The sequence below is a fragment of the Girardinichthys multiradiatus genome, chromosome 13, assembly GCF_021462225.1.
Source record: "Girardinichthys multiradiatus isolate DD_20200921_A chromosome 13, DD_fGirMul_XY1, whole genome shotgun sequence".
Taxonomy (NCBI): Eukaryota; Metazoa; Chordata; class Actinopteri; order Cyprinodontiformes; family Goodeidae; genus Girardinichthys; species Girardinichthys multiradiatus.
The window spans coordinates 26550316-26575073 of record NC_061806.1 but is presented as its reverse complement, the minus strand read 5'-3'; the positions used below and the strand labels follow the sequence as shown (position 1 = coordinate 26575073).

The 24758-nt window shown below is 38.0% G+C and overlaps 1 protein-coding gene across 1 annotated transcript in view; it reads left to right on the top strand.

The window, feature by feature from the left end:
- The window catches only part of csmd3b (CUB and Sushi multiple domains 3b), a 642003-nt gene that overhangs the window by 587904 nt on the left and 29341 nt on the right, over positions 1-24758 (top strand). The window contains exons 53-58 of the mRNA XM_047383297.1: positions 985-1173; positions 4013-4198; positions 4339-4533; positions 7132-7305; positions 17445-17618; positions 24163-24336. Coding sequence (XP_047239253.1) covers positions 985-1173; positions 4013-4198; positions 4339-4533; positions 7132-7305; positions 17445-17618; positions 24163-24336 — 1092 coding nt within the window. The remainder of the gene's footprint in view (positions 1-984; positions 1174-4012; positions 4199-4338; positions 4534-7131; positions 7306-17444; positions 17619-24162; positions 24337-24758) is intronic.

The window sequence follows — 24758 nt, the reverse complement described above, 5'->3', positions numbered from 1 at the left end:
TAGCAACTCCTATAAACATGCTTGCACCCCCCACTCCAACCACCACTAAAGTACGTTTATACCAGAAGGCAATTTCATAACTTCCATATTGTTGTATTACTCAGATTACCTAAGCCTAACAATAACATAATAAAACTACTGTAATTCTGTTAAGGCTTTCTGGTTATGGTGTGACAACCCAATATTACAAACGACCCCCAAATTCCAGCCTTTTAGATACCTTATGGAGTCAGCCCTGTTCATATCTGGACACATCATGAGTTGTGCTGGGATGTCATTCCCAGATCTGAGTTGTAACATCCAAAGAATACTAGTTCAGTTGGTTAATTTTGTGTCGTTTTTGGAGAGTAAGACCTGCAACCAAGCTTGACTGAAAGACACTATCATATGGTTCCTATAGTTACATTTTTCATATTGATTAGCAAAATATAGATACAGAGACATATGGAGAATAATCTTCAGCTTAGTTTCTTAAATTACTGCCAGTGTGTTTGCAGCTATAGCAGGCTTTTATGTGCACTGTGAGTCAGGTTATAAAGCTCTCCTAAGATATTTTGCAGTTTTGAATTCTGAATCTGTGAACAGAACAAAGCTTTTTTAAGATGTCTTAAAAAGGTACAATCATTGATTTTAATGTGATTATTTTTATATGTTATTATTTCTTCTAGGACAGGTTTTGCTCTGGTTATACACTTGGAGTGACATAGGTACAAAAACACCATTCTAGAATGCCTGCAAGTAGTTTTTACAGTTTTAATATCCTTTGGTTATGTGGGTGTAAAGGTGCCAGTAATTTTGTTTTTGTCTTCAAGATAGTGTTGTGCAATATTGTTTCCAACACTGAAAGTACTTTAAGACTGGTCATAGACCTTATTGGTGTGGTTAGGAATGAAGAATTAATGAATTTGAGCTTTGGTATCTGAACATGTTTTTGTTTCATATAATTTACATTCTTTGGTCTTCTAAATGTTTGTTCTACCGCAGCCCTGTACTGCTCCACACCAGACTCCCCCCTCCATGGCTCCATATCCTCTCAGACAGGTGGTCATGTGAACAGCGTGGTGCGCTGGGCTTGCGACCGAGGTTACCGTCTCATAGGTAACGGCACAGCAACCTGCCGGCGTACATCGCAGGGCTACCATGCCTGGGACTCTCCTGTGCCAGCGTGTCAAGGTACTTTGAAACTTGGTTGTGTTTGACACAATTATGACAAAATGTAGTTTACATTTCCATATGTGACAAAGAACATTTAACTGCTTAAAATCCGATGTAAACATTTTCTTTCCTCGGTGTTAAATGACTCGCTAGTGTTACAAGGTCTCAGGTGTGAATGGGGAGCAGGTATGTTAAATTGTGTTATTGCTTTCACACTCTCTTATAATGGTCACTGGACATTCAATTTGGCTCCTCATGGGAAAGAACTCAGAAAAAAAGAATTGTGGCTCTAAATACAGATGGCCTAGGCTATGAGAACATTGTCAGCACCCTGAAACAGAGCTGCTGCTTTGTGGTCAAGACCAGAAGACAGAACAGGTCTCACCATGGTCGACCAAAGAAACTGAATACACATGTAATATCCAGAGGTTGTTTTTTGAAAATAGACATATGATTGCTGCCAACATTGCTGCAGAGGTTGAAGGTGTGGGGGATTCGCCTTTCAGTGCTCAGACTATCCGCCACACGCTGCATGGCTGTTGTCCCAGAAGGAACCCTCTTGTAAAGATCATGCATGATAAAGACCACAAAGGCCCGCTGAAGACAAGCACACTTAGGACATTGATTACTGGAACCATGTCCTGTGGTCTGATGAGACCAAGAAAAGCATAGTTGTTGCAATGTGTGGCGGTATGTGTGTGGCAGCGTGTGTGGCAGCAACCAGGTGAAGAGTACCAAGTCAAGTGTTTCTATTCTACAATCAAAAACCGTGATAGGAGTGTCATGGTTTGGGGCTGCAAAGAGCAAAGCAGTCATCAAAGCAAAGGGTGGCTATTTGGAAGAATCTAAAATCTAAAAATGTTTAGAGTTAATTCACACTTTCTGTTTACTATATAATTCTATGTGTGTTCATTCATATTTTGAAGCCTTTGGTGAGAATCTACAATTTAAATAGTCATGAAAATTAAGAGACCCATCAAGTGAGAAAGTGTATCTACAACTTTTAACCGGTAGTGTGTATAGATAGATAAATGTTTCTTAAAGGATGTAGTTTTCTTTCTGTTCAGACATTGATTGTTTCAGGAAATATTTTTCTGTTTCATTAATATAAAATGTTTTTGTAATATACAATTTTTTTGTACTTTTGTGTAAAATATATTCTATTTTCTTCTTATGTTTTGTCCACCTTTGCTGTATCACAGCTGAGCTGGAGAAAACTACCAAGAAAATTTTATCAGGGACTGTTATCAAATGTATATGGATCCAGAGAATCAGGAGGATATTAGAAGAGGTTTGAGATTGCATGCTGTAATTTGCCATCTACTTCATGTTGTCTTGTTATCTACAAACCAATAAAGCACCCAATTACGCTGCATTTGTTCAGAACAGAAATTTAACACTGAAGTTCACCGAAGTTGCTATTTTTACTTGTACCTAACGGTGTAAAGGTGATAAAGCCGCAAAAAAATATGAATATATCTCAAACAAAACCACAAAACCAATGAAAGGAAAACATTACTTTCTTCTTCTATCCATCTTTTCTGGTGCATTTCGGAGTGTCCAGAAGCATGTTGAAGTTTTATTGTCATTTCTTACATAATAAATAAGTAGAAAAAATTTTGCTAACTGTTGCCATTGATGGTTTGGGACACTGCTTATTGTCATAGCAGTGTAATATCATGGTGCTGAGATCAAAGACCACTTGATTGTATATTTTTAGAAGGAAAGCTACAATTTGTGTGAGTTTGTGTACAGGTTGGCATAAAGTGCTGGTCAAAGGTATAGTATACATGCAGTTATCTGCATGTAAACTGCTGTATATGTTGTTGACACTTATTCTTGTCAGGTATGGTTCATTCAAGGTGGTATCCTGTTTTGTCCATTCTGAAACCAGTTTTGATGTCTGTGCAATTAAGAATCATCAAGGCTGAAGCCTGCACATCAGTGACCTTGTCCACACCATGTTTTACATCACTATTGAATTAGGGGGTGCTGAACAAGAGAGAAGCAACTGCTCCACATTGAACACTTTCTAACTCAAGCAAAGTTTGCAAATGCTCACAAGGCCAGACAAATATTAAGTCAATTGCCCAAATATCCCTACTATGTTTCGGGGGAGTCAAGGTGAGCTTTTTAAGTTAAACAATACAGTACAAACGTCCAAGCATTGTGGTGGTAGCATCATGATGAGGCATCAAACAAAGTGGAAGAAGTAATGAGGATGGATAACTACCTCCATATGCTTTAACTTCATTTGAAATAAACAGAATCTTGAAACTTAATGAGAATTAGGTGTTCCAACATGACACACATCAAAGCTGGTTTTGTAAAGGATAAATCAGAGGAAAATTACATTTCTGGAATGGACCCAACCTCGACACCATTAAAACTGTATGTACTATTTTTTTAAAGTTTAGTTTTTACCATGAAACCAACTAATTTAAATTAGCTCTACAATCTCTAATTAGGTGAGTGGTCAAAAATCCAGAAAGAATGATGCTGGAACCTTGTTAATGGCTACAAGAAATGTGTTGTCAAGTTGCAAATTATTGAGAAACTTTTAACCAAATAGTAATGGGGATGTTTGTATATATTTGAGCCTGCATCATTTCAACTGTGTGGAATCCAGTCCATAATATATTTAAACGTGCACACCTAGTTTTTGATTTTATTACGTAAGAATGTTGTTATCATTCCACTTCTAAAATAGAATGGTTGAAATAAATCATTAAAAGACAAAAATTAGATGAAATGATGCAAAACACAGACTGGAATTGTATGGTTAATGTGAAAAAATAAAACAGAACACACAAGGTGTTTGCATTTTTTCAATCAGTCTAACTCTATCTTTTTATAGCTGTCTCCTGTGGGCCACCCAAGGCTCCAATAAACGGTGGGGTACTAACTGCTGACTACTCTGTGGGAACGAGAGTGTCCTACTTCTGCAACGACGGATACAGACTCTCCAGTAAGGAACTGACGTCAGCCATCTGTCAGCCTGACGGAACGTGGAGCAACCACAACAAGATACCGAGATGTTCTGGTTAGTGACACACAGGTCTTGCCACCAGCTGTGTAACATACAGGCCAAATTTCAATATGTCATGATTTTGATGGAGAAGTACAACAAGCACTATGCTTGGATTTTCCTAAAGTAAGCATTATTTTCTTCTGTCTGTGTAGTTGTAGTGTGTCCCAGCATTGGGTCGTTTTCCCTTGAGCACGGCCGCTGGAGGATTGTCAACGGCTCGCACTACGAGTTCAGAACTCGCATCGTCTTTACCTGTGATCCAGGGTACTACCGATTAGGCCCTGCCCACATCCAGTGTTTAGCCAATGGGGTGTGGAGCTGGAAGAATGAGCGGCCGCACTGTCAGAGTGAGTAGCAAAGATGTAATGATCAAATGCCAATAGCAATAAAAATAAACGAGTGAAAAGTTGGGTTTGTAGTTTTTTAAATGATAAACCTTTTTAATTTACTTGATTTCTTTATTTGTTTTTCTTTTTTGAGTAAACAAGGCTATAATATCCTCTTCCATGTATTTGTTATTATTTTGCTGTACTAAACAGATTAGGCTGTAGATGTTAAAGATTTGGATGGCAATTGTGAATAGGAATTAAAAAAGCTAGCAAAAATGTCTGCACATTTGTTGATAGAGGTTGTAGTTTTAAATCTAACAGAAAAGGAAAAGATTACAAGATTATGCCTTTTTATGCAACAAATATGTCATATTTATCAGATTTTTGGTACACTCAAAACACTGTCAGTTTTTAGTTTTAAAGCATTTTATGGGCCAGAAAAACGATCATATTTTTTTGTGTTTCACCTGGCAATAACTGCTCAGAGCCAGTCAAGGGAAAATACAACAATTTTGAACTCTCTTTGATTGATTGCTGCATTGCTGATACTCCTGTCACACTCCTTCACTTCTGCCTTGTGTTTCTGGGATAGGTGAAGATATGTGGCAGTAAGTAAATAACACTCCAGCATCACCTTTCATTGCATCTGATACTGTAGTGTGTGCTATTTGACCTTCAGCTAAGCTTGGTTGCCAACAGTCTTTTTGGATATGTGAGAAATTCTGCAGCACATAAGTTGCAACTTAGAGATGAGCCGCTGCAAAAAATCTATGTAACTGCTACTTAAATACCACAAAAGTGACACTATATTAACATTATTTATTCTTATCCTTCTCAGTGCAGAAACTGCACCAATGTTTACTTGCATGCTCAGTTCTTGGAGGGACCTACAGTTCAAACCAAACATTAACACTCACTGTATGATCAAAAGACATCACATTTTCTCTCTTTCAGACATTACATCTGACTAAATGTATTCCTGTTTTAGTCCAAGCTTCAACTTTCTGGTTGATGTCTTAAGATATTGCTTAATTTTTTCCAAATGATGATTTTGTCATGCCATCTATTTTGTAAAGTGTACCAGTCACTCCTGTTGTGAAACACCCACACAACATGATGTGTCTACCCCCATACTTCACAGTTGAGATGGTGTTTTTAGGCTTGCAAGCTTCTCTCTTGTTCTTCCAAATTTAATGATGGTCATTAAGATTAAAACAGCTCACAACACTACAAGTTTCAATACACATTAGAAAATGTTTTCAACAATTAAGGTCTGTTTCTTTGTAGGCATTTTGAAACTGTAATCTAGCTGTTTATGTTGCTTTTGGAGTAATGACTTCTTCCTTTGAGGAAATTTTTAAAAATCTCATAAAATTTAGCAATCTCACTAATTTAGCAAAGCTTAAAGTCTGATTTAACTCCAGACAGTGAGGAAGATAGAGTGTATGTGTTTTTATACAGTGTATGCAAACATTAACAGTATGAAGCTATTCTTTTGTTAATTCAGTCATTAATTATTTAACCCCTTGGTGGCACTTATATACTCTATATGGGGCATTGAACTTTCAGTCTAAGCTGGTCTAGCTAACATGATAAAAGAAAAAAAAAAAAAAATGGTGGCAGAAAAATAAAAATTACCATGTTATTAATAGTAGATTGTAAATTTCACACCATTTACCTGAAGATGTAAACATTATATGTAACACCAAAAACCACACACAAACTTTATAGATGTGATAGGACTTTATTTTTACCCAAATTAGTTGATTTTTGTGAAATATGGGGCAAGATAAGAAATGTGTAGCAGCACCTTAATGTTCAGACATTATGTCAGAAAGTTTACAAGTAAAGAAAGAAAGTAGAAGAAACAAAATTAGACAAATTTGACAATTTAAAGGAAAATTTCATAACCATTTCAAAACTCCACATTAGATGCTTATGGAAAGAAAGCAAAAACAATTTTTGATTTTACAGGAAAATTAATTACACAATAGCAAAATGTTACCTGAACCATGAACATTTAACACACATAACAAGCTGTATGGGGTTCTTCATTTTGGGTATAGTGCAACAGGCAGAAGCTTCATGACAGCTAGAATCAGCAAGAATCATAACATGGCTTAGATATAAACCCATCTGACAGTTCTGTCAGAAAAAAAAAACAATCTGTAAAAGGTTGCCATTTTAAATTTATTTTCATGTTTAAATTCTTATTTTTTCATTCATCTAATTTGATGTTATCTTATGATGACAGAGTCACTATACAAGGATAAACTTTCATCCTTTCAATCTATGATTTAACCTGGAAGAGTTGACATTTTAAGCTGTCATTCAGGAGGTCTCTTCCTGGGATTCTTTGACATTTTGGATCACTGTTATTTTTATTCAAAGAATACTGTGGCACTTCTCCATGTCCCGTTAGTTTCCTCCCTGGGTATTTTGTGAGTGGGGCAGGAGAAAAACAGCAGCACCCAATTTGCCTGCCGCACAGCTTGCCAGGAATGGTAGCATTTCTTGCTGAAACAAATGAGGCCTAGCAGCTTCTCAAATTAACCCGGTCCTAAAGTAGCTAGCAGCTGATTTTTAAAGTGCTTGTGTCCCTACCATGTGTTGCAGTTATCTCGTGCGGCGATCTGCCTTCTCCTCCCAATGGGAAGAAGATTGGTACTCAGATGACATTTGGTGCTACAGCCATCTTTACATGTGATGCTGGCTTCATGCTGGTGGGGTCAGCCGTCAGAGAGTGCCTGTCATCGGGTCTTTGGAGTGGAACAGAAACAAGGTGTTTAGGTGAGTATAATTGAAAATAAATTGTAGTATTTACTATAGAATTTTATGGTACATCTAGAGTAATATATTCTGTCATTTTCTGACTTTTATTCAGTGTGTGTAATGGATGAAGAACATTAGAGCAATTATACAAACAGCACCTCTCAATAGTCAAACCACTTGAACTTTCGTATTTTATTGGAATTTGATGTAAAAGACCAACACAAAGTAGTACAATTGTTTCTCTAATGATCTAGGTCTGGACTTTGACTGGGTCATTTTAGCACATAAATATACTTTGATGTATTATCTTGGGCTTAATGTTTAGGACTGTTGTCCTGCTAGAGGGTGAACGTATGCTGTAGTCTAAGATCAAGTTTCTTTCCATGATTGTCCTGTATTTAGTCCCATCCATATTTCTATCATACTGATCAGTTTTCTCTGCCCCTGCTAAAGAAAAGCATCCCCACAGTATAATGTTGCAACCAACCTTGTTTCACACTGGGAATGATGAATTAAACGTGACGTGCAATTGTTATTTTATGTAAGTTATTGCAATGTTTTGCAAGGACTACAAAATCTAGAATGTTAGTCTCATCTGACATCTAAATTTATCAGAATTCCTTTTTTCACACAATATTAGGAAAACATGCAATTTACACAAATGTTGGTGAAGATCTCAATGGTGATTTCATTTGGAATAAATAATATTCAAATAACCAGTGTTATATGTTGGTTTTATCCAGCTGATTGAAAAAACTGACTTGTTTCCACCTGGGTGCATTTGCTGTTTTACAAAGTTAACTTCCCACTGACTTTACAAAGAACATCTTAATTCCCTCCTAAAACATGTTTTACTAAATTAAATAAACAGAACAAAATCTATGAGTGACATAGTGAGCCTGAATCCATGTTGCTTATGTAGTTGGATATTGTTTATTGCAGTCTAAGCAGTTGTTTGCAATATTCATAGTTTACAGTGATAACACAATACCAATAAATTCACAATGTCTTGTGTGCCCATATTTGCTGGGTTCCCCACAGGGCATGTGGCAAACTACAAATGGGACATCCTTTAGGTTGTTTTAATAACAGTTTCACATGACTAATAGCTTTCCTGTTAACCCATTGATACCCTTAGCTGTTAATCTCTGCAGCTCCTCCAAAGTACCCATCAGCCTATAGGCTACTTCTCTGATAAATGCTCTCCTTCCCCCAGCTGTCAGATTAGGTGGCTGTCTTTGTCTTGGTAGGTTCTGTGGACTTTAATTACTTGTTATATATGACTTCTAAAAGTAGTTGGTTGCAATATGATTAAACAAGCAAATGCATGCCACACCTTTTATTTTTCTACTTGTAAAAAAAATGAGGAAAAAAACATGTAGCTGACAATGCACTACTTTGTTAATGTATCTAAAACATCCCACTAAAATTCATTCAAGTTTTTGGTTGTATTGTCACAAAATCAAAAAAGATCCAGTGGTAGAAATACTGTTGGAAGGCTTTGTAGAAAGGAACATCATTAGAGAGGAAGCAGGGAAGATGTGATTTTTCCACGTCAATCTAATGAGGACAGGTATCAAAGGAAGGTTCCTGCCCCACACCTCATGTCTGGCCTCACAGCTGCTCCCCTCTGACCTTTTTCAACCTTGTGAACAACACCATCTCTGCTGAGCTTCAGCTGAGCTCTGAGTTAATTTAGAACTTCATTTTTTATATATGAATCCCACAGAAACTGTATCTTTCTTCTGCCAGCGTGCCAGCCAGGGGTAACACCTGTTATGACAGGGAGCTGTCACTTTGTGGTGAAGCCTCAGCAGGGGGAAGGCTTGCAGGAATACATCATAGGCGAAGGGTAGGGGGTAGTTGGAGTTTTTAAAAACCAGCATTATAAAGCTTCATTTAAATTGATGATGAGGCATAATTTTGTCAACAGCAAACAGAAACGTTGAAAACACTGCATGGTTTAAGTCTTTGGTGATGTTTCAAGCTTATGCTTTATGTCTTTTTTTTTCTCATCTTATTTCCTCAATTTTGATGGCTTGTTACTGTTGCTATGCTCTCTAGATGTCCTCAGCTGGCCTTGTTCTATCTCCTCAATTCACCATATGCTCTATATTCCCAATCAGCTTATCTATCTCCACTTAACTATTACCTCCCTCAGTCATTTGTCAGCTCTTCTGCTTTTTCAGAATCAGAATCCGAATCAACTTTATTGCCAAGTTCGTACATACAAACAAGGAATTTGACTCCGGTACACTTTGCTCTCCGGGTTTTTTTTTGTTTTGTTTTTTATTCCCTGCAGTGTTGGCTCAATTTATTTTATTTTTGAACTACATGAGCCTTTTCGGAAGCCTTTTAGACCTTGCATGCTCCTGGTTACCTAAATGTGTGGTCAGCCCCTACATCTCATGACATTAATAGCACATTCAGTCAATCATCTTGGTGTTGTAAACATGAAAAATATACTTTTTAATCCATTAATTGTTCATAAAATGGACAATTTTCTTTTTATTTCTAGCAAGAAAGATTCATACGAATAAGTTCTAAAATGCACAAGTAAGTACATAAACCCACACACAGTCAGTCATGTCTAGAAAAAAACATTTACAAAGCAGTGAAGTAATATTTTCAATACGTTTGGTTGAAGTAAAACATTGTTTTAGAATTTCCTTGTTTTAAATAGTTATAGCTGAAGGACTAAAATATTTCTTATATCAGTTTTTTTTTTCCATATCTAGTGGTGCTTTAAGCCAGATGGCCACAACTAAAACCGTGAGTAAAGAAGGTGAAAAAGTCTTTATAGACCTGAGCAGCTTTCTTATGCATTGATCAATCATATACCTTTTGAAGTGAGAGCTGTTTTAACCAAGTAATCTTACAGGGCTGATTAATCACCTGATTTAGTTGTTTTTTTATGTTTCAAGGGAAGGTTATTGTACTAGAATGTAATTTTAAAGGAGAGAACACTCACAGTAAATTACTCATAAACCATGGTCAACTTGTTTTTATTGGCATTAAAGCATCTCCATCAAAAGATAGTTGTTTTCTTAACCATTTAAAAGTATCTACATGGAATTTGAAAGAAAGTCAGTTATCCACAATTTCTGATCTTTTATAGTTGACCTAAATGCTTGCCCTGTTGTACTATATACCAACCTTCCTCCAAAGTAAAGCTCTTTGGTTTTACTTACTTTAAGGTCAATTTTGCTGCTGTCAAGTCAAGTGACAAGATGGTTGACATACTGAAAGTAGGTAAGGTTGTTAACATCCTGCAAACAAGCTACCAGAGCCATCTGATCAGCATATTTTATTAGGGAGAAGTAATTTTTCCAAAAATTAAACCTCATTTGTATAAACTGAAAATAACAAAGGAGATACAAAACATTCCTCTGGAACACGTGTTTAAGATGAGAAAAAGTGTTGTTTATACAAACTCATTGTGGACTGCCATATAAAAACTCTCTCATCAGAATAATCAGGGTTAGTACATATATTCAGATTACACAAACACTTTAAAAAACATGAGGTTGAAAACAGCCCTGTTCACAGAAAGTCATGTTGTGGAAACCAAAAAAAAGCTTCTAATAACTCTTAAGGTAACGCTAGTTAAAGACTGCAGTTATCAATCTACTGGAAACATGCACCTTGTAAGGTAAGGTAAGGTAAGTTTATTTATATAGCGCTTTTCAGTAACGAGACGCTCAAAGCGCTGTACATACAATTACAATACAATCACAAAGAACAGAGAAAAAGAAATCAAATGCTAAGAAATCTAAAAATCTATGAATCCTTCTGAGAAATCAAAAAATATCTGGTCAATATTACAATGATACAGATAACATTAATAGTCATTTGGGTTTTACTAGTAAGAGCAGGTTCTAAACCAATCTTTCTAAAGAGGTAATTATATCATTCAGTCCCCTATGTAGGGAAAAGCATCTTGCTAAGAAGTCTCATCATTCCACTGAATTCTAACTAGTGAAGCTGAGTCACTGGTACAAAACAGTTTTAATCCACATTTTCAGGTGCTAATAATATATTGCTTTTACTGGTGCTGAAGTTGAACTAAGTAATCTAATTAAGAAAGTTGGGTCATTGGTGTAAGAGCAGCTAAAGTCCAAGTTACTAATAATGTTGGGTTTTCACTGGTAAAATCTATGAAAAGTAATGAAATCACACATTTAGGTAAAGTAAGATAGGAGGGGAAAAAACAAACAGTAGTTAACCAGCTGATATCAGCCTATACAGGTTATACCTATGTTATGCTATAAAGAGAGAAAATATAATAATATAATAATAAACTATTATTACATTATATTATATGCAGCAAGTACTTTGCAACTACTAATATATTTAGCAGGTCTTTATTATGTACCTTTATGCAAAACTATGTATATTTTCAATAAATTTCATTTCATAAAAAATTGTATTGAATATATTAGCTTAGTTTTATTTATTAAATAAAATATAAATAATACATTGATTACAAATGCTCTAGATTACACCAGCATATTATTTTTAAAAGCAGCAGAAATAATGTTTTCTGTTTATAAGAAAAACAATTATTATATTATATTGTAAAATCTTTTTTCTGATTTTGTGTATATATTTTTGTGGTTATTTTTCCATAAGGTTATCTCATCCTAAAAATGCCTACATGTGAGTTAGCAAGAAAACTCTGTCTAGCCATTCTAATCCTTCCAGGTCTAATACTGTCATATTGTCGAACCCAATATAAATCAGTGTAATTGCTCTAATTCTTAGTCTTGACAGTTTTTAAAGCTAAACATTGCAAAACATGTCAGAAAATGCATATCATGAATAAATACTGTACCTGCATGAAGTGATCACTTAATCCTCCTGGTATGTTCTTTTGTCAGGAACAGCAATTGTGTTCCCGGGTCAATTTGACCCGGTGCATGTTTAATCCAAAAGATGTCTGAAATCAAAAAAATCCTAACAAGCAGTGTGAATTTGTCATTACTTACTCCATTACTAATTATTCTATCAGTTTTTAGTGCAGTGGTGTTCCTTAACTCTAACAGGTTCAATTAGGATAATTCACTCGTTTTTCATAAAAAACAAATTAATGTTCAAACTTTTTTTAATGTTTCACTACTTTATTACTTTTGAAAGACCAACATATAAAACACAATAGTTTTACATAACATTGAAACATAACATTGCAATTTTGTTTTACATACATGCACTGTGAACCAGAAATGAACAAGACTGCAATACAACAATAGAACAAACAAGCAATCTCAATATGAACCTGTGTGTGCGTGTGTATGTGTCTGTACATCTACACAGCACATGAGTGACATGTCATCACACTGTGCTTTGTGCAAATGAATTTTGCACATTTTGCACAGGTCATGCTTGTCTTGACATTGTCAGATGGCCTACAGACCTGGCACCTCTTCCTCTTTTGTTTTCCCTCAACAGCCTTCTAGACACAAGAGGACCACGATTACTTTACTATGGTGTGTTTTTGCTGCTACCAAGACACACAACACACTCTCATACACTTATACACACCCATACACACACACACACACACACACACTGACTTACTTACCTACCGCACGCACTGGTGTAGTACTTGGTGCAGTCCTCTGCTGGATCTCCCTCACTGTGGCTACAGCGGCTGAGGCCTTGGCAGGTGCTGCCTCCGTTGGATGTGCGGTGTCTCAAGCCCCTTCCCCGCCTCCTCAAGAAAGATGTGCCTCTTGTACAGCTTTAAAACATTCCAGTCAGGAAAGATCTCAGTCCAGATGACAAATGCATTGCAGGCCGATACATCTATCATGTTATAAAAGATGACCAAAGGCCAGCGCACAGTCATTCGTTTGGTGCTGTAGGACCCTGTTACTTTGTCCAAGTTGATGGCATTGTAATCAAAGATCCTACTTGGTTCCTGGTCCTCTCTTGTGCTGATTTTAGCATTTTTGTGCAGAGTACTCATGATCGCAACAGTTTTCCCCTTTTTGGGGTAGTAAGACACCAGGGCACAATTTTGTGACATGAATGTCTTGCTTGGTGGAACAGGAATAGCAATTTCCTCATCTGGTTCAAAATTCAATTCAATTCAATTCAGTTTTATTTATATAGCGCCAATTCACAACGCATGTTGTCTCAAGGCACTTCACAACAGTCAGGTACATATATTCCAATTAATCCTAACCATTGAACAGTGCAGTCAAAGTTAGTTATTTATTCAAATTGGATAAAAAAAAAATTTGTCTAAGGAAACCCATCAGATTGCATCCAGTCAGTGCAGACAGTGACTTGCAGCATTCACTCCTCCTGGATGAGCATGTAGAGACAGTGGACAGTCACTGGCGTTGACTTTGCAGCAATCCCTCATACTGAGCATGCATGTAGCGACAGTGGAGAGGAAAAACTCCCTTTTAACAGGAAGAAACCTCCAGCAGAACCAGGCTCAGTGTGAGTGGCCATCTGCCACGAGTGAATGGGGGTTAGAGAGAACAGAGGAGCACTGATCAAGGAGTACGTACTATGGGAAGGAAAAGTAAATGTTAATGGATGTAGCTCCTTTAGTCGTTTCACCTAGAAAGAAAGAACAGATAAACTCTGAGCAAGTTTTTGTCGGGATCTGGGAGCTTGAGGACTTTGTTACCCGCGCCCAGCGGGAGGAGCCTGATCCAGGCACTGGTCCACAAGACAAGATTTTTGTTCCCACTATTGCCCGTTCTCGTGTCATCCATTGGCACCATTCTGCTAAATTTTCTGCCCATCCTGGTACTAGTAGAACTGTGGCCTTTATTTCTAGAAGGTTCTGGTGGCCTACTGTCCACAAGGACGTGAAGGAGTACGTTGACACCTGTATTGTCTGCGCTCGAAATAAACATTGTAACCAACCACCTGCTGGCCTTTTACAGCCCCTAAGCATCCCTGGTCGTCCTTGGTCTCATCTTGCCTTAGACTTTGTTACTGGCCTCCCTACCTCTCAAGGAATGACTACCATTTTGACTATTGTGGACCGATTCTCCAAAGCTTGCCATCTGATCCCACTGAAGAAATTGCCTACTGCTTTTCAGACCGCCCAGCTGTTGATCAAACATGTCTTCCGGCTCCATGGCATTCCTCAGGACATTCTGTCCGATCGAGGTCCTCAGTTCACTTCCCAAGTTTGGAAACAGTTTGCTTTAGCCCTTGGAGCTAAGGCTTCCTTGACTTCTGGATTTCATCCCCAGTCCAATGGCCAGGTGGAACGAATGAACCAACTTTTCGTCCTCCAATCCTGCTGACTGGTGTAAACACTTACCTTGGGTTGAGTATGCGATTAATGCTCACAAGTCCTCTGCTACTGGCTTTTCTCCTTTTGAGGTTTCAATTGGTTATCAGCCTCCCATTTTTCCTGCCGACCAAGGTGAGGTTTCTGTCTCCTCTGTTCGACATCATATTCGCCGTTACAGGGCCATCTGGAACTCCACCGTCCGGGCCCTTCAGCGGACTGCTGAGCTCAATAAACGCTGGCCGGCTCCTGTTTACCGCCCGGGGCAACGAGTCTGGTTATCCTCCTGAGACATTCCCCTTAAATCTATTTATAAGAAACTTTCTCCTCGTTTTATTGGACCCTATGTGATTGACTCCATTGTCAGTCCCACTGCAGTTTGTCTTCGGCTGCCTCCTAGTCTTCGCATCCACCCCACTTTTCATGTCTCCCAGGTTAAGCCTGGGAGACCACTGCCATGGTCAATGATGACTTCCAGAGCCTCCTGGACTGTAATGTAATGTTGGTAGGACTCCCATGCAGAGAATCTTTTATATGTTTTGCCCCTCCCCTGTTGAGTGTCCACTGAATGTGGGTGGAGTTTTCTCACGAGAACATAAATGTTCCCATCAAAGGTTATAACATCTGCACCTGTGTGTGTGTGTGTGATTGGGGTGAAATATGTCTCACCGTTGCAAAGAAAGAAATACTCTGACACCCTTTTACCTCCAGTTTGACAGCTGGGTCAAATTGACCCGAATAATAGTATCTATGTGATATAAACATGCAGGGGTGGTTGCAAATATGTGAGATGAACCATTTTCATATTATATGTTGATTACATGAATTAAGGCAAGCAGAAGAAGTTTCATACTGAACAAATACTTTTAACTATTGTTCCTAGATCTTCAAACGTTAAAACGCGTCAATTTGACCCGTAACATAACAGGAGGGTTAAAGTAAACAAGTTGACTTTTTCAAACCGCTGTGGCTTCAGGCTTACAATTGATTCCCCTTTCTCAGTGTCCAGGTGGTTGCAACATTTTTAGAAAAATTCTGACTCGTGCCCCCCCCGTGACCTGTGCCCTTTAACTGGAGTAATCAACACCTCAAACTCAATGTCAGATGACAGAGTTAAAATGATGCAACCTTTTTCTCTTCTGGTTCTTTTCCACCTCCCTGGCCGTATTTAAAGCATTAGCTTTTGCTGACTTTGTGGTTGCAGTGAAGGTTTTATCTACTGTAAAGAACAAAATCAATAATCATTCCAAAAAATCTCTGTGAGCACAAAAATACACATTCCCTTCTGAAATGGCTTTTAAAGAGTCTTGTGGTAGCACTGCACATCAATCAGACCTGTGTGAATGAATCTGTTCATACAGTAAAGAGGAGCTCCAAAATCATGTGTTCTAAGTTATTACACATTCTGAACCCTTTAAATGTCTTCATTTGAAATCTACAGAGGATTAAGTAGAGCTAAAATGTAACTGAGTTTAATCAAGTTTGGACCAAACTGTGAAAAAGTATTTGCTTTTGGTTTTTGCTTCTTTAAAACACTTAAATGTTTCAGATCAAAGTATATTTTTATATCAGACAAAAATGACCTAATTAAGCATAAAGAAACTTTTTCAAATTACAGTTTCATTTATTACGGGAAAAAAAGCTGTCCAAGAAGTAAAGTCTTGAATTAACTGTGATTAACTACATTTTTGGAAACTGTTTAGTATCATTAGCAATGCCCAGGCCTGATTTCTGCTAAACCTGTAAAATCAACAAACCCCTTAGAACCTGTGTGTCAGCATGAAGTAGGCTAAAACATATCAGAAAGCAACACGTCATACCCAGATATGAAGAAATTCAAGAATACATTAACAACAGTCATTGACATTTATCAGTGAGGAAACAATTGCCAAGTGTTTTGTTAGGTTAGGAACTATTGAGGACCAATCCAGTCATAATTAGGAATACATACAACAATACATACATGACTCAATAAAATAAAAACTGGGCCAAAAAGTAGCTAGTGATATAAAAGAGTGTGCAGTTTAATGCAACAAAATAATCAAAAGAAGAGATTTATTCAATAATTGATCAGTTAATCAAATATGAATATATAGGTATATTTTTAAATCCACAAATTTTATTTAAACCACTAATTTTGAAATCATATCATTTATCCAGTCATATAATTTATCCAGTCGATGCTAATTCAATGTTAAAGAAATAGAAAAATAAATGAGCTAAGGTAAACCTGTTGGCTTAGGAAATATAACAGGTATATATCAAAGAATAAAATATATAAGTTTAACAATTAAAAGAACGGTAAAATAATTTGAAAAATTACACATTTTTAAATCATGTTTTAAATATACTTGTGTGGTAATAGATATGAAAGTAATAAAGAGCTAGAAAAAATAAAACAGCAGGACATTTTATTAAATAAACAAAAGAAAGACATAAAGTTTATGTAATATTTATCATTTGAAAACTTGTGATTTAAATAAAATTTGTGGATTACAGTAGAAATATATATTTATATTTAATAACTGCTCAATTATGCAATTAATGTATTTTTTTATTATTTTGTTGCATTAAATGGCGCACTAATATATGTTTCTAGCTACTTTTTGGCACATTACTTTTGAGTTATTTATTTATTTCTATGTGTATTCTTAATTATGGCAGGTTCGGCCCTTCATAAGTACCAGTGAACCACAGTGAGAGATATTATCCAAAAATGGTGGAAACACTGAACAGTGAATTTTCCTGAAGTTGTCTACAAAAATTATTCTGTTATTTTCTGTAAGACAACCTGTTAAAAGTGTACAAAAAGAAATTTTACCAGACCATGTGTGTGTGTTGTGAACAGCAGAGCTCATTACCTGAGTCCTGTGTGTGTGCTTTTTTTCCTTTCCAGCTGGTCACTGTGGAATCCCAGAGGGAATTGTCAACGGCCAGGTCATTGGGGAAAACTTCGGGTACCGTGACACTGTTGTGTATCAGTGTCTGCCTGGCTACCGCCTTATAGGCTCGTCAGTTCGAATCTGTCTTCAAGACAACCAGTGGTCCGGACAGCTGCCCATCTGCATACGTAAGAAAAACAGAGAAATACCTTCTGTTGACATAGCTCTATAGTTGATCTTAACTATATAGTACATCTTAAGTATGTTTAAGAAGCAAATCAAGGGCATGTTGTCAATGTCATCTTTATTTCTATAGTTGTGATTTTGATCAAACTGCTGCATATCAAGAACTATAAAAAAATATAGTAGTGGATAAAAAAAGCTGTTGAGGTCATTTTTATTGTTTCGCTGTGTGAGGGAAGTTTATTTTGGTTGCACATAACTCTACAGAAGCTCTAGACTGATTCTGCTATGTTTTGTACAAACAGGCAGCTTTGAGCCTGAGAACTCCAACTATTTGTTTAAAGTTTGATTACCTTCTTTCCCCCTGGAGCTGAAGACTCAGTACAAAACAACTTGGAAATCACTTCACAGGCATACAAATGAAAAACACCTCATGTTGGAAAGATTAAGTTCTACTGTATGGCAAATTACTTCAAAGTTCCTTAAAATAAAATTGACTGAATAACAAATTAAGTTATGTCGAGGGTGTACCCCGCCTCTCGCCCATAGACTGCTGGAGATAGGCACCAGCTCCCCCGCGACCCACTATGGAATAAGCGGTAGAAAATGACTGACTGACTAACAAATTAAGGTAAATTTTGAAGCGGGAACCAAGTATAACCTGTCTTCAAATCTGTCATAAAAACTGGTGTAATGAGATAAAATCCTATCACTCTGGCTTTGAAGCTCAGCACAGTTTTTTATTGATAACAAAGGAGGAGAGCAGCTCAATTTCAAATTAAACTGCCTTAAAAATAGAATAAAAACAGGGTTGTTTATTGATGAAGTCATGTTTTCAAAGCTTGGGCGAGAGAGGGTCAGTCAATGAGATATAACTAAATCAAAGTTTACCGTTGGATGTGAAGCGATTGAACACATCATTAAAACTAATGTCTTTGTTTCGGTTCAAGGGACACAAACTTCAGGGAAAACTGACTGTATACTACTTCTGCATGCTTTTTGTGTGCATGTGCAGAGGAATTATTTATAAAGTTTTACTGACTGCAAACTGTACAACAAATTAACCTCTAACATTAAAAGGCTTATGTCATAATTTTCTCAATATTTTGATTTTCAGTTGTGTTCAGGCTTGCATTTCGAGAAAGTTCTATTTATTTCAGTATTCAAAATTGAAAAACATAAAAAAATATTATAGACAGAGAGCGAGCACAAGGCCATTAAAGCGCTAAATTCATCTGCATTTAGTTTCCAATAACATCGTGTTTGCCCTAACAAATTACTGCAAGCTAATGCTTGAGATGTGTTAGTTGGGAAGCAAGCTAATTGAATTCTTACTTCTTAAGTACTTCAGTTTAAATGTCTTTATGGATACTGTGTACTATAGTTTTTATCCACTTCTGTAAATCGTAAAGTGCAAGTCCACCAACATCACCACTATAATTTAAATAATTTTTATATAGAGAGCTTTTTCTCGTGAAATGTGAAGTAAAACTATTCATAATGAATACACTTGACAACTAGCACAGCTGTTGCGTGGTCTGCATTTGAGGAAAAAAAACACCTGCGGATTTGCAGCCAGTGCTACTCAAGATCTGCAGCCTCACACCAGAAGCCTTAAAGAGCCAGTCTTTTTGGCCTAGGTCGAGATTATTATTGATGCTTGAGGTCAAAACAGAAGTCTCTGACGTATCTGAGCTGCTGTGGAAAATTTTCTAAAATTGGTCACTCGCTGTGAGTGTCATGAATTTTTTTAAGCAACACAGAGAGCACAGTGGAGGTGGTGATGATGAGGCCAATTATAGGGCCTAGCTTCCCTAAAGCGACAGGGCCATTTGTTGACTAAATTAGGAAGACAGAGATGGAGTCCATAAAGGAGTAGGCTTATTCTTTGAAAGTATGACCTGAAAACAAATGCAGAATGTTTAACATAAAGTCTTAATAGTATACTTTTTGTGAGCATGTATCTGCATTTTGGAGGGCACACGTCTGTGTCTTTATTTCTAGGAAGGTTTGTGCATCACTTGGCATGTTTGGGAGCCTCTCTGAGCTGTAACTGCTTTTATTGAGGTTATTCATGCAAAAGTTATTGAGGGAAATTATTTTACAGCCAAATTATACTGTAATTATGGAGATGAGAGGCTCTTGTTTAGAGACACAAACAGAGAATGATGATGAGACTATGAAATGTGTTTGAATGTGTGCGTGTGTGTAGCCACAGGACCTGTGAGTTGGCAGTGTCAGATGGCTGCGTATCTCCAGCATGCAAAGTAACTTCTGATTCTCGCTGATCGAGTTGCTTTGCTTCTGCCTCTCTCTTGTGGCCTCTTGTCTTCATTTCCCTCTATTTTTTATTTTCCTTTCCTCTATTTTTCTTTATCTTCTTATGTCCACTCTTCCTCAGCAACTGTCTCATTTACTCTGGGCGGACTCCTCTCCTCCCGGATACATTTCAAACTGGGCATTTTGAGAAGGGGAGAAAGAGAGACTGCCAATAACTGTAGGATATCTGTTTATACAATTACCAGTCAAACACTGAGAAGTTTCAGTGAACAAAGATGAATAATTATGAGGCACAATGACAAAAAGAGGACACTGACAGTTAATGCAGACCAATATGACCAAAAATGTGGACTGAAAATTGGATATAATAGCACTCGTACTCGTACTCGTCATCTTCCGCTTTATCCGGGACCGGGTCGCGGGGGCAGCAGACTCAGCAGAGACACCCAGACGTCCACCTCCTCCAGCTCCTCCGGGGGGAGCCCAAGGCGTTCCCAGGCCAGCCGAGAGACATAGTCCTGGGCCGTCCCCTGGGCCTCCTCCCGGTGGGTCGTGCCTGGAACACCTCCTGAGGAAGGCGTCCAGGAGGCATCCGGTATAGATGCCCGAGCCACCTCAACTGGCTCCTCTCAATGTGGAAGAGCAGCGGCTCTACTCCGAGCCCCTCCCGGATGGCCGAGCTCCTCACCCTATCTCTAAGGGAGTGCCCGGCCACCCTACGGAGGAAGCTCATTTGAGCCGCTTGTATCCGGGATCTTGTTCTTTTGGTCATGACCCAAAGTTCATGGCCATAGGTGGGGGTAGGAACGTAGACCGAAAATCGAGAGCTTCGCTTTTCGGCTCAGCTCTCTCTTCACCACAACGGACCGGCACAGCGCCCCCATTACTGTGGCAGCCGCACCGATCCGTCTGTCGATCTCCCGCTCCATTCTTCCCTCACTCGTGAACAAGACCCCGAGAGACTTAAAGTCCTCCACTTGAGGCAGGAACTCCCCTTCAACCTGAAGAGGACATGCCACCCTTTTCCGGTCGAGAACCATGGCCTTAGATTTGGAGGAGCTGATTTTCATCCCTGCCACTTCACACTCGGCTGTGAACCGCCCCAGTGCGTGCTGTAGGTCTTGACTAGAGGGGGCCAACAGGACCACGTCATCTGCAAAAAGAAGAGACGAAATCCTCTAGTCCCAAACCAGACCTCCTCTGGCCCTTGGCTGCGCCTAGAAATCCTTTCCATAAAAGTTATGAACAGGACCGGTGACATAGGGCAGCCCTGCTGGAGTTTTTTGCAAGTCATGTTCAGTCAAACATTACCATACTACTGATAGATTTAGATTAAAAAATATTTTCATTCAACCAAGATGTTTGTTTCTAATAGGAAAGGATAATGGAACAATTCAATGATAATAAAACTATGTAAAAAATATATATTTTTTAATATTCATTTAAAATGGCATGTCAGAATTATTTATACCCTTCTTAATAATCATTGGAAACATCATTATTCGTATCACAGCAATCAAAGCCTTATTATAATTCTGAATTGTATTTTGATGTTTTATCTTTGGTGATGAGCTCAAAGTCTTTAAGGTCGGAAGGCCTACTTATCATCACACTAATATTTAGCTCCGTCCATAGTCTCTCTGTCACATTCAACTCATGATTAGGCTGCGCCACACCAAAATAATAATTTTACCTTCAGTCAAAAGAAACATGTATGTAAAATTTTAAGATTATTTAAAACCTAAATCAGTCATGGTTATGAATAACTCTGGGCTTAGGGGACATGGCACATTTTTACTGGCATAAATAGCCTGAATGCATGATCCCTAAATGATTAGCTAACATTTATTGGACTTCAAGGAATTCTTTACAATATGTACAGGGATTGGACAATGAAACTGAAACACCTGTCATTTTAGTGTGGGATGTTTCATGGCTAAATTGGACCAGCCTGGTAGCCAGTCTTCATTGATTGCACATTGCACCAGTAAGAGCAGAGTGTGAAGGTTCAATTAGCAGGGTAAGAGCACAGTTTTGCTCAAAATATTGAAATGCACACAACGTTATGGGTGACATATCAAAGTTCAAAAGAGGACAAATTGTTGGTGCACGTCTTGCTGGCTCATCTGTGACCAAGACAGCAAGTCTTTGTGATGTATCAAGAGCCACGGTATCCAGGGTAATGTCAGCATACCACCAAGAAGGACGAACCACATCCAACAGGATTAACTGTGGACGCAAGAGGAAGCTGTCTGAAAGGGTGCTAACCCAGATTGTATCCAAAAAACATAAAACCACGGCTGCCCAAATTACGGCAGAATTAAATGTGCACCTCAACTCTCCTGTTTCCACCAGAACTGTCCGTCGGGAGCTCCACAGGGTCAATATACATGGGCTGTGGACAATGTGAAACATGAATTGTTCTCTGATGAGTCCACCTTTACTGTTTTCCCCACATCCGGGAGAGTTACGGTGTGGAGAAGCCCCAAAGAAGCGTACCACCCAGACTGTTGCATGCCTAGAGTGAGGCATAGGGGTGGATCAGTAATGGTTTGGGGTGCCATATCATGGCATTCCCTTGGCCCAATACGTGTGCTAGATGGGCGCGTCACTGCCAAGGACTACCGAACCATTCTCGAGGACCATGTGCATCCAATGGTTCAAACATTGTATCCTGAAGGCGGTGCCGTGTATCAGGATGACAATGCACCAATACACACAGCATGACTGGTGAAAGATTGGTTTGATGAACATGAAAGTGAAGTTGAACATCTCCCATGGCCTGCACAGTCACCAGATCTAAATATTATTGAGCCACTTTGGGGTGTTTTGGAGGAGCGAGTCAGGAAACGTTTTCCTCCACCAGTATCACGTAGTGACCTGGCCACTATCCTGCAAGAAGAATGGCTTAAAATCCCTCTGACCACTGTGCAGGACTTGTATATGTCATTCCCAAGACAAATTGACTCTGTATTGGCCGCAAAAGGAGGCCCTACAACATAGTAATAAATTATTGTGGTCTAAAACCAGGTGTTTCAGTTTCATTCCAACCCCTGTATATTATTTACACTGTTACTGCGATAGGGATACATTTGTGATGTACTGTGCAGCCCTAGAATCTAACACAACCCCTTTGAATTATCTTCCTTGCTTAATTAGATGTTTTCATCCAGGGTTGTACAGCCTGTCACTGGTTCTCTTCAATGCACTGTGATCTAGTTCTTTTTTCCTTTTAGATTGTAATATTTGGCAATTCCTTATGTACTTCAGTGTTTCTAGTTCTTATAGTTCAGACACAAAAAATCAATCTTTGTTTTGCAATTCTTCATGTGGGTTTTTTTACTTTCTGATCCTACACCTTTTCTTACTTACTCCACATTTTGGACACAGCAGAGTGGGAACAGTTGCCATCTTTTCCCACACATATTACCTCTGCGAGGGCTGTACATTACTTTTTTGGTGATATTTATCTGGTTCGGGCCAACATTTTTGATAGTCAGTGTGGTAAATCAGCTCATTAAAGTCTTCTTTATACACATACTTTTTGGGAAATTTTAACGCATTCAGCTAATTTTTTACCCAAAAGTTTCCCGATAACATGTCATAAATATCTGAGATAAAAGTTTTTATCTGTTTGATCTAAATATGAATTAATGTCTATTTCTAACATTTATGATGTCTGTTTTACAAGTTCTATTTTGTCCCACAAGAGTATTTTAGAAATTCAAAAGACATTGAAATTTCTGGCTGCACCTTGAGCAATTCAAGTGATATGAATACTATTATATGGCACTGGGAATCAAACGTTATGGGTGGGATGGGAAGACATGCTTACAGTACATCCCGGCAGCTAAGAGGTGTTTTTAGAAGACAGGATGTTAAAAATGGAGATCCTGCCATTCAGTCCTAAGACATAAAGGTATAAGCACAATCTCAAGCTTTTTTTGGAAATAGTTTTGTGATTTTTTTTTTTCCATTCTGCTATATAAAACACCCATGTTTTTTTTTTCTGAGGTCAAATTATATTTGCTGAGGATTAATATTTAAGTGGTGTTGATTTTCTCTTCTATAATCGAAGTCACACAGTGTTGTCATTATTCAAAAAATTCATCAAATAGAATGTCCAAAAATAGGTTCTAATTTCATTTTAATAGAATTATATAAATATTCACAGGTTAGAATGGTAGATTTACCAAATTAAAAGCTTCTCAAGGCTTTTTTGGTCGTGAACCTGTATGAAGTTTCATGCATCTGCAATTTTTCCCCTAGCGATCAGTTGTGGCCATCCAGGAAGTCCCATCTACGGTCGCACAGTGGGAAATGGCTTCAACCTCAATGACGTGGTCAGCTTTGTTTGTAATCGAGGTTACGAAATGGAGGGGCCCGCACGTGCTCAGTGCCAGGCCAACAGGCAGTGGAGCCACCCGCCCCCAACGTGTAAAGGTGGGGAGAAAAGTTAAGTCTGTTTACCCCTAACTTTCTTTTTCAGCCCTTGCGTTAACCACCGCCCATAAAACCCTGTATTTGTTTACCATTACTGCCTGGTCTTGCTCGTTTGGACCTCATTCAGCTCTCAACTACTCCTTCTGCCACACCACCACTCTGTTTTTCATTTCACTTTATTTCTATCTTCAGCTTTGTTCAAATACATATATACATATTTGCCATTATGAACATAGACCTAAACTTGGGAAGAAGTAGATTCTCTCTTTATTCATATATATATATATATAAACTATATATTTCTGTCATACAGTTTCAAACACATACAGTACATATGGCCCTACTAATATTTGGATACATTTCTTCAGGCAAACAACAGATGAACCAAACACTTTTTGTAGACTTGGAAATAAGCTTGGTGT